We start from the raw sequence: 11573 nt of genomic DNA on the forward strand, positions 1-11573 counted from the left end.
GTGTGTCTGTAAACCTGTGAGTTGGTTGTGTGTGTGTGATATAAGAAATCACTTTGTAGGTAGGGCTTGTACAACAGAATGAGTCAATGGATGTTTGTACTGTAACATCCTAAAGCAATGTAAACATACTGTGAGCTAAGCTTATTAAAACGTTGCTTTGCCACATCTCTCATAGGAGAACGTTGTGGGGGTATCCAACAAACAATGTCTGATGAAAGCCTGAAAACAAGAGTCAGCCCGTTAATGATTCATCCAGAGGAATTTCCTGATTAAAAATTGGTTTCGCTGTCCAGTCTCAAACAGGTTAGTGATTACCAGGAAAAGCTTATCCCTCTACTTCAACGCACATATTTTACCTGATGTTACAGGAAACCGCCAAGGAAGTGTTTGGCTGTGTCCGGGAATATTTAATAATTGACCTAAATATACCAATTAACTTAATGGATATTTAATGAGCTACTTCAACTTTTAGTTTAGTTTGGGATTTGCAATTCCTCAAACTGATTTCTGTCAACAAGACAACATCAAACCAACACGAGAATCACACACAGGTTTACAAATGTTTATTTTACAAAACAAAGAGCTAGAAATAACATTTTCATTAATTTAATTTAAATTCAATTTAAACGATTGATCTAATTGTGTTTTCAGTGTGTCAGTGTGTGTGTCTGTGTGTGTGGGGTTGATGTTGATGTGTATTGGGGTGCAGTCTTTTATATAGCATCAAAGACAGAGAGACAGTGAGATAGACAAAGAGCGTGAGAGAGAGAGAGAGAGAGAAAAACATAGGTGGCATTAAAGAATGATAGAAGGAAATAAAGAAAGAATGTGACATATTGGAAGGAAGGAAGATAGAAAGAAAGAGAGAAACATCTAATTAAATAATAAGAAAAAAGAAGGCAAAATAAATAAATAAAGTACGCCCAAAAATCCTAAAGAGAGAAGATAACAGGCCAAAAAAAAGAAGGATAGAAATAAATTAAAAAGATGTTAAAAAACAACGAAAGCGATCAAACTTCAGAAACTTACATCCAGAATGGTTCTCTGGAAAGGGCTGCTGCAATGCATTGTGGGAGGATGAAGCCATTTGGTGAGAAGGGTAGAAGGGAAGGGGTAGAAAGGTAAGGCAGAGAAGGTGTGTGTGTGTGTGTGTGTGTGTGTGTGTAGGGTTTGCGGGGAGGGTCGGGGGCCGGGAGGGATCGGGGGTTCTCTACAGCTTTGGCATCCTGGCGGCGTTGAGACGCATGGGCACACAGGACGCCCCCGCGGCATAGCGCATCTCCCTCAGCATACCGCTCCACTCCTTCTTATCAGCCTCATACCTGACGGAGGAGGAGAAGGAGGAGGAGGAGGAGAGGAGAATGGGGAGGAGGTGGAGGAGGAGGAGGAGGAGGAGGAGGAAGAGGAGGAGAGGAGGAGGAGAATGGGGAGGAGGTGGAGGCGGAGGAGGAGGAGGTGGAGGAGGAGGCGGAAGAGGTGGAGGAGGAGGAGGAGATGGAGGAGGAGGAGGAGCAGAGGAGGAGGAGAATGGGGAGGAGGTGGAGGAGAAGGAGGAGGAGATGGAGGAGGAGGAGGAGGAGGAGGAGGAGGAGGAGGAGAGGAGGAGAGGAAGAGGAGAATGGGGAGGAGGCGGAGGAGGAGGAGGAGGAAGAGGTGGAGGAGGAGGAAGAGGTGGAGGAGGAGGCGGAAGAGGTGGAGGAGGAGGAGGAGAGGAGGAGGAGAATGGGGAGGAGGTGGAGGAGGAGGAGGAGATGGAGGAGGAGGAGCAGGAGGAGAGGAGGAGGAGGAGGAGGAGGAGGAAGAGGAGGTGGAGGAGGAGGAGGAGGAGGAGAATGAGGAGGAGGAGGAAGAGCAGGAGGAGAAGGACAAGGAGGAGGAGGTGGAGGATGAGGAGGAGGAGAGGAGGAGGAGATTGGGGAGGAGGTGGAGGAGGAGAAGAAGGAGGAAGAGGTGGAGGAGGAGGCGGAAGAGGTGGAGGAGGAGCAGGAGGAGAAGGACGAGGAGTTGGAGGAGGAGGGGCAGGAGGTGGTGGACAAAGAGGAGGAGGAGGAGGTGGAGGAGGGTTGAGGAAGACGAGGAGAAGGTGGAGGAGGAGGAGGTGGAGGTGGAAGAGGAGGGGGTGGAGGAAGTAGTGGAGAAGGTGGAGGAGGAGCAGGAGGGTGAGGAAGAGAAGGAAGAGGAGGAGAAGGAGTAGGAGGTAGAGGGGACAGAGGAGGAGGAGGAGGACAAGGAAGAAGTGGGAGATAGTTGCGGAAGTTAAAGAGGAAGAAAAGGAGGGAGAACGAGAGAAGGAGGATGAGTAGCGAGACGGAGAGTAGGATGTGGACGAAGAGGAGGAGGAAGAGGAGGCAGGAGTAGGCAGAGGACGAGCAGTGTTAAGGTCCATAGTGTGTATATATATATATATATATATTGTGTGCTCATTGTGTGAGTCAGCCGCTTACTGCCAGACGTCGGTGACCTCGGAGGGCGCCACCTCCTTGTTCTCCATCTGGACGATGGCGAATCCGCCCACGGCGTACAGGGAGCCCCCCGTGGACACCAGGTTCACCGAGCTGCGCTCCTGCGGGAAGTCTGTGAAGGGCTCCCACCTAGACCGTCGCCATGACAACCAATCGTGAGGTGCTTTTCAGTGGTTTAGCTGTCGTGGCTAAAATACACCTAACAGTGTTTAGTGCACAATGTGTGGTGTATAGTTTAAATGATTCAGCTTGTAGTTGATACAGAATTTATATTGTTTACAGTGTATCTTTCATCTAGTTTAACATAATTAGCTTGTAGCTCGTATATAAGTTATATTGAATAGATGATGTTGTATAAGTAAAATTATGTTATAGTGTATAGTATAGCGTGTATCTTATTTATAGCATACCGTGTTGTAACTTATACTATTGTTTAGCTAGTGTATTTCTTGTACACTAGCTATACTATGTGATACTTAGGCAATGCAAGCATTCTGCTAAATGCCTTTGTTTATGTGGAGAAATGTAGCTACAGTGCTAGCACCTAAGCTACTGAGCTTTAGCATGGCCACCAAACGCAAACATTTGTCATAGAAAAAGTGTTAAAATAGCCCCGAAAAAACCTCAACTGATCCTTCGAACAATAAAGATTATTTTGTCATAGGATCTGTTAAGGGTCATTTTTCCCTCACATTTGAACTGGGGTTAACATACTTGTTTGTGGCGAAGTCGTAGGTTTCGCACATGCTGCTGAGGCCTTCCTCGTTGACTCCTCCCACCGCGATGATCTTTCCGTTGTGGATGACGGTGCCAAACATGGCCCTGGCTGTCTTCATGGCGGCCAGCTCCCGCCACTCAGACTGCTTGTGGTTGTACACAAACATCTTGTTGAGTGCTTTGCTGTGGGCCACAAAAAGACAAATGAAAGGAGTTTCAAAGGTTGTATGTTTTATGTTGTTTGTATCGGGTTCATGCTTTATAAACCACGTGGCCGTTTGCTATTTGAGCAAAGTTGCTCTCTTTAATTATTAAAATATCATCAATCATGATATAACACGATCTTAGTTTGCAAACTTAATCTTCTCAAATGAATTCCAATGTGAATTGGCATATCATGGGTAGCTGTCTAACAGAAAAGAGAGCATTATAGCATTATCTATTGAGGGGTCAGATATGCTGCTGTACTGCATAATACAGACCTGCTTCAACATCAACATGAGAGCAATTGAAGAGATAATAATAGGCAAGAGAGGAGTCAAGGACATTGAACAGGATGTATGGTGAGACTTATTGATTCAAACCAGCAACTGTTAATTACTGTGAAGTGAAACTACCTTAGACCCATGACATTAACATTATGCTACGCTGGATGCTTTGTAGCCTATATATAATTAAGTGTAGAAGTATGCTTCATTCATTCATGTTTCGTTCATTCAATGAATGGAAGTATTAGCACGTTAGCATAGCAGATGGTATTGTCATGGTAACGGCTGCTTGCTGCTTTCCTGGTGGTAGATTGACAAGCAGAGTCATGTGTCACAGACAGCTGTGACCGCCAGAATGTGGTCAACACACACACACACATACACACACACAGACACACGGACATACAGCAGGCATGCATCACTTATACCTTATTCAAAGTAGGCCAACTTAAATAATTCACTCATTGCATCCATCATTGATTCTTCTTAGGAACCAACAAACAGATCAATACATGAGTGAATGAAATATTCATGAAATATTTAATGGAGTCCCTCTTGGTTGCGTTAATTCCGCAAGCAAGCTACCAAGCCCAATTCGTTGACCAATTCACTCAATCACCGTTCTGTCCGTCGTTCATTCATTCATTAGTTCACGCGTTCACTCACTTGTCGTCGGTCTTGCCTCCCAGGCAGTAGACCAGACCTTCGTGGGAGACCACAGAGTGGCCGTGGATCTTCAGTGGGAGCTTCTTCGACTCACTCCACTTCATCTTCCTGCACACAATCAGTAAACGAGGATACATGAACATCAGCGGGATTATGCATCCACTGACTAATGTTGTCATTATCTACATTATGAATACATCTACGTGATCATCATCTATATTGAGAATGCATCTACATGATCATCATCTATATTATGAATACATTATCATCATGTACAATACATTATACGTTATCATAATCGATATAATGACTGCATTATTATTATCTGCATTTGAAATGTATCTTCTTTATTAAAGGGTAAGTAAAATGTACGTTATCAATATCCATGCATGATCAATATCTACTTCATATCTGTCAACCTATGGCCTCATCCTGCTGGAGAACAAAAATACATTAGCTAAACATTATCAATTTGTTTTACATCAATCCATCTGTTTGTCTGTCTTTCATCCTTCATCTGTCTGTCTGCTTGTCTGTCTGTCTTTCTGTCAATAAAGCGATAAAACACATTATTACTGATTACTGATCAATAATGTCAAAATAAACAGTTTTCCATAAAGCAGGGCTAAAAATCTCAAGTTCAATTCAAGCTTCAGAAACACAAATTAAGTGTTGTAGGAAAAATCCAAAATAGACATCAGACTAAATCAACATTGCACCGCGCAAGATTGTGTGATTTAAAATGTCTCCGTGACGTCTTGCATATCAGTGGCTGTTTGGACTGAAATAGACGATTGAAATCGTAGAACTGCCTTCTCTCCTTCTATTTGTTCTACTCCAATCTCTTTTCTTTTGTCTTTTCTCATCAGATTCTCTCTGGCGCTTTCCCTGTTTCTCACATTTATTTTGACATTTAATTTCTGCCTCCAGCTCAAGCCTTTATTTATATCTATCGTAAATTATCTACTTAATGTTAGCAAGTGTTAATTGGAAGTTATGTAACTGGAAATCTAGGTCAGTAAATTTTGTAATATGAAAAAGTTTGGAAGAGTTATAAAATCTAAAACATTGTTGATAGTTTTAACATTCAGGATACAAAACAGTGTTCAAATTGAAACACTATACAACAATTTGTTAAATGATCAGACACAGTTCACGTTCATTAGAAAATGCAGCTAAATGATCAAGCAGCTAGCCTAATAATTTGCCTAGCTATGGTCCTCCATTGTAATTATCATGTAGTGACTCAGGTCAGACGACAACAGCTAAACAGAAGAGGAAGCAGGAGAAAATAATGGCAACCACTCATCACTCACACGACGTCAAAACACATAACGGTGTCCAAGGATTCGTTGGACTGGAGGTCTTTTCCAGCGATGGCGAACAGCATGTCGTTGCTCTCCCCGATGTTGAAGAGGCACCGAGGTGACGGCATCGGAGGAAGGGCCGTCCATTCTGACATCAACGGGTCCAACTGTCAAACAAATGATTGAATCCACAGTCAGGGGAGTGTCGTGTTAGCTAAACCTAATCATATCAGCGTTCACTTAGTCATACTAAGTACTAAAAGGCTTTTGAATCCTGCTGTGATAATCAGGGGGTTTTGAGTAATGAAGGTTTTGAGTTTTGCACACTATTGACTGACTTAAAAGTAATGGCAATGTGGGGCTTAACGAGTCTTATGTAAATTACAGTTATGCAACACAATAAGTTATATTAATATACCGCTATTTAAGATGTAAATATATTATGTATAAAAACAATCAACTATAAATCCAGGGAATGGGGAGATTCAAATCTACTTTTCCCCCCCCTATTGTTCCTTTATGTCCCTTACATAAAGTTAGGGAAATCAAATTAAATAACTACATAAAATGCAATCTCAAATCATTAATTTGTGTTTAACCAGCTTTTAAAGCATTTTTGACTCGCTATAACTTCCTCAATGGCTTCATAGAGGTCTATGAAAGAACCAGACGTGACAGGAAGCAACAGGAAGTGGGCGTTTTGGCGTTGCATTTCTTACGGTGTAGAAGTAACATTGCAGGGGCGCGTCTTTATCCTCCTCGTCCACGAACAGCCCGCCGATGATGTACAGCTGGTTGCGCGTGGAAACGGTGCTGACGTGGTTGCGGGGCACCTGCTCCGACATGGCGGCCAGGAAGCACTCGTTCTCCGCCACGTCGTACGCCACCGCCGCCGTGTCGCTGATCATCACGATGAAGTCCCGCACATACATCCCCAACCGACGGCTGTCGTTGAGGTAGCCGGGCAGGAGGCTCTCCTCCTCCACCTCCTCCTCGTCGCCGTTGATCGCCCCCTCCTCGCCCTCCTTCTTCGGCTTGGGCACTGTCTCCGGCAGCTTCCCCTTGAAGGCGTCGCTGACCGCCTGGATCTTCTTCTGGAGCTCGGGGCTGGCCTTGACGATCTCGTCGGCCTCCACCTTCTCCTTGAAGTACTTCTCGGGCATCAGGCGGAAGCGGATGCAGTCGAAGGCGTCGACCAGCACGGGCAGCCGCTTCTCCTTGTCGTGGCGCACCCAAGCCATCACAAACTCAAACACCATCTCCTCCCGCTCTACGTTGAGCGAGTCCCCGCCGATGACGGCGAAGAGCTCGTGCGCGGCCAGCTGCAGGAACTCCTCGTCGTCGTGGAGCAGCTCGAAGCGGTCCGCCACGTAGTCGCGCGCCGCCACTGCCAAGCGGGGGCAGCTGAGCACCAGGCCCATGCGGAAGATGGCCAGGCAGTTGCCGAGCGACAGCTTCTTCTGGAGGTAGTTGACGCACACGGTGAACACCGACGGGATCTGGAACCGGTTGGCCAGGGCGAAGATGTCCTGCACGTTGTCGTCCGTCAGGTCGATCTCCGCCGAGTAAAGGTAGCGGATGACCATGTCAAGGATGCCGGGGTTTATGTCCTCCAGCACCACCTCCTTGGTGTCCTCCAGCTCCTTGCCATCCTCGCCAAAGAAGATCTCCCGGAAGTAGGGGCTGCAGGCGGCCATGATGAGCCGGTGGCAGGGGAAGCTTCGGTCGCCCACCTTCAGGCTGCAGTCCACAAACTTGTTCTCGTTCAGCAGCTCCTTGAGCCCGTCCTGGAGCAGGGTGCTCTGGAACAAGCGCAGCTCCTCCTTGATGGCGCCGGGCTCCATGGTGGATGGATGCGGTGATGGGAGGGGGAGGAGAAACAGGGGAGAAAGAGCGAGAGAGAGACTAGGAGATTGCGGCAGGTAGGTCCTCTTGGTGCTCCGTCACCAGCTGGAAAGGACAGGGGAGCGGAAAGGCTATCCGGCTGAAGACCCTGAAACTTAATCCCGGGCTCACCCAGCCCCCCAAAGCCCTGACGCTACACACTAAATATAGCTGCTCTGCCCCTCCAAACCTCAGGCTACAACCCCCAAACCTCAGGCTACAAAGCTAGCTGCCACTAGCTAACCCCATTGGGCGCTTACACTGGGGCCCATGCAGCTGCTATGTCCAGACTGAAGGAAGCAACTGGGGAAAGGGGAACAGGGCCAGGGACGAGGGACGGGGACGGGGGGGGGGGGGGTTCAGTCCAGGGACACGCCTCCCCCACCATCAGCCCCATGAGTCAGTACTCAAAGTACTCATGCGCTAACGCTAATGCTAACACTGGACATTCTCACAATGTAACGGTACCATCCAAGGGCGTAGGAACCGGGGGGGGGACGGAGAGGACGTGTCCCCTCTAATATCGGAGACAGGCGCATTTGTCCCACCTAAAAATTATACCGGATCTGTCAGGTTTCCGATATGTGTCCCCCCCAATGTTAAACTCATTCCTACGCCCCTGGTACCATCATTTTACTTTTAATAGCGGGTTGCGTCGAGGGATTTGCATTAATGCAGGCAAGGTCAAGTTTTTGATGCTCCGGTAGCATCCCTGCTAGTTCCTCCCTTGTTCATTCAACTTTATGAATTCTGTTAAATTCAGTTTTAGTATGACCACGGTGTGGTCAAGATCTTACTAGGAACAACCTTTATGCACAGTCGCAGAAACGAGGACTCACAGGGAATACAGAACACCAAGCTTTAGGCTAGCTTTAGGTTAGCTTTGGGTTAGCTTGGGTTACATTTAGGTTAGCTTTAGGTAGGCGTTGATTGTTACGAGTAGTAGAGTCTGCAGTGCTAAGAATAGATTTTAAAATAGACGGTGAGAGCGGGCAGCTGCTTGGACAACAGATGAGCGACAGATACTTGCTGTTCTGCCCCCCGCCCCCCCGTCAGCAAAATGGCTGCCCTCTGCCCCCAACACACACGTACGCACACAAACACACACACTTTTGGATTATTGTTTTAAACTGACCAAGTCATCTCCTTTGTGTGTTTGTGTGTGTGGGTGGGTGGGTGTGTTTGTGTGGGTGTGTGTGTGTGTGTGTGTGTGTGTGTGTGTGTGTGTGTGTGTGTGTGTTTGTGTGCATGCATGTGTTTGTGTGTTTGTGTGTGTGTGCATGCATGTGTTTGTGTGGGCACATGGCTTTTTCTCCGGTTAACACATTTTATGCTCCGAATGAGAAAGACTTCCCGGACAGATTCGATTACACCCTTCAGTATTCCTTTGTTTGGTATATATATATGTTGTTTTCAGTTGCAGGGGCTGGGGACGGCATCTTTTAAAATACGAATCCAGCGTGTGTGTCAGGAAATATTGAAGAAGCTCCGTCTACAGGGAATGAATCAGTATGGACTTAAAGGGAGAGTATTTAAAGTCCTAGGAAAAGAGTGTTAGATAACAAGTTCTGTGTGTGTGTGTGTGTGTGTGTGTGTGTGTGTGTGTGCGTGTGCGTGTGCGTGTGTGTGTGTGTGTGTGCGACTAAAGATAGATCCCCCTCCGCCAGTAGGAGACTGGGCGTCTAGTGTGTAATTTAAGCCCAGCAACATGTCGTATTGTGCCTTCGAGTCGGCCGATAGGCAATCAGACTCGGAGCAGGCACAATTACCCCGCCAAAGCTGCAAAGGAACACAAGCATTCAGAAGTTGTTGAATTTCTTTCGTTTTCGTTTATTTTTTCAAAAATTACATTTCCTTTGGGTCGTGGATACGAGCGCAGAAATCCACTATTTTAAATAACCTTTGACCTCATCCGAAATTGTCAAATGATTCTGCATTCACAGATGGTCCCAGGTGGATCTGACAGGATGATGTCATCACGGTGGAACACAGGAAGTGACCTCATAGTTGATCTCCGGTAGTTGACGGGACTGACAACTCGGGTCATTGGCCCCCCGCCCCCAACTTTAGCAATTAGGAGCATTTAACACAACAGTAGAGGGCAGTATACAACTGTGTGTGTGTGTGTGTGTGTGTGTGTTAATCTCTCTAATATTACTACATCATTTTTTTTTTACAAATTCTTCGTGTGTTGAGTTTATAGCAAAGGCAATATAACAACAAACAAAAACTGACGTCACATTATTATTAAAGACCAACATACAATACGAAAACAACAATCACAGCGCAAAAATTCGTATCCTCAGACCTACATACAAAAATACACAAAAAAATAAAGATTATTGTGGAGCTGTCTTCCTGCTTGACCTTATTAGTTAATAAAAAACGTTTACAAATTGTAAATTACAAACCTCCTGTCCAAGTATAAAACACAGTAAAACACAGAAAACACAATGGAAAAATACAGGTAAATTCAAAAAGCATTTACAGTACTGTATGGATAATGCTTCCGCTACGTGGAGAGCGCGAGGTCAGCTTGTGTGTAACCTTGTGTGTAACCTTGTGTGTAACACCTGATAGAACCCTCTGGAAGGTTACAAGCATCTCGGGACCCTGCAACTATATTAAAAGAATCTCCACCAGAGATTCAAACCAGAGGGGTTGATCAAACCCTCCAACACTAGAAGGTTCTTCCTGCTGGGGTTAAGTAGAATCACATGGAGGTGATAAGTGCTATATATATGTGTATATATATACTGCGTGGGGCTGGCGTGATGGGTGGTTTGCCGTGCATTTCCTTTCTTTCCACGCCAGATGGTGACATATCAAACAGGTGTAAAACAATGTATTTTTTGACAACCGCGTTATGTATTGACGGAATCAGCCACAACTCTCCCCCCTCTTTCTCCAACTGAAATCTAGACACATGGTCGTTGTATTTAACCTCACAAGAACAGAAAAGTGCTGGTTCACATTACAGACCCATAAAACCTCTTATGGGGGTACAGCAGAGAATGGTTTTACCGGATGATCGTGGTGTGGGTTGCATGACATGAATTTCTTCTGAATAAGTTTGTGAGTCAATGTGATGTCATGAATGCCCGAGCAATGTCAATGAATACACAACAGTTTAATGAGTGAGCGAATGGACAACTGTATATTGGAAGGATATATATACATGAGTGATTGAGTGCATGGGTGAATGTTATGAGCGGGTCAATGTTTATATAAGCAAGTAAATGAACGAGTGAATGTTATATAAGTGACTGAGGGCGTGATTTAATGTGTGAACTTCAAATGAATAGGTGATTCCATTTGAGAAAATTAATGGATGAATACTAAAATGGCTCATTCTATTAATGAGTAAGTGTCATTTGAGTGAGTGAATGGATGAATACGTCAACGGTATACGAGTGAGTGAATGAAGGAATGCAATTTGGTCATCATCCTAATCAGTAACTGCCATACGAGTGAGTGAACGGATGAACATGTGAAAGTTATCTTGCTGAGTGAGTGAGTGAGTGAGCGGTCTAATGCATAAATGTCGTACGAGTGAGGAAATTAACGACTGAATGGATGAATGTCATATGAGTGAGTGAATGAATGAATGAATGAGTGAATGCGAATAGATAATTGTCTTAATCCGTAACTGCCATACGAGTGAGGGAACAGGCAAACATGTGAACACATTATTTTTTTGAGTGGGTGAGTGGTCTAATGCATAAATGTCATACGAGTGAGTAAATGAATGAATAACTGAATGAGTGAATGCAAAGCATCATCATCCTTATCAGTAACTGCCATACGAGTGAGTGAATGGATGAAAACGTGAACGTTATCTTAGTGAGTGAGTTAGTGAGTGAGCGGTCTAATGCATAAATGTCATTTGAGTGAATGAATGAGTGAATGCAAATGGATCCACATCTTAATCAGTAACTGCCATAGGAGGGTGAATGATGAACACGTGAAGAAGTTATCTTAGTGAGTGAGTGAGTGAGTGAGTGAGTGAGCGGTCAAATGCATAAATGTCATACGAGTGAGTAAATGAA

The 11573-nt window shown here is 45.2% G+C and overlaps 1 protein-coding gene across 1 annotated transcript; it reads right to left on the bottom strand.

The window, feature by feature from the left end:
• Positions 1-1210: 1210 nt before the first annotated feature.
• Positions 1211-7484, bottom strand: LOC307075352 (kelch-like protein 41b; the record flags this gene model as incomplete). Its single annotated transcript, XM_079735913.1, has 6 exons — positions 1211-1322; positions 2445-2591; positions 3177-3362; positions 4334-4441; positions 5650-5807; positions 6360-7484. 6 exons carry the CDS (start codon positions 7482-7484, stop codon positions 1211-1213), a joined length of 1836 nt encoding a protein of 611 aa, XP_079592039.1.
• Between the last annotated feature and the right edge of the window lie 4089 nt (positions 7485-11573).

Source organism: Pollachius pollachius (genome assembly GCF_949987615.1).
Source record: "Pollachius pollachius genome assembly, chromosome: 4".
NCBI classification, from domain to species: domain Eukaryota; kingdom Metazoa; phylum Chordata; class Actinopteri; order Gadiformes; family Gadidae; genus Pollachius; species Pollachius pollachius.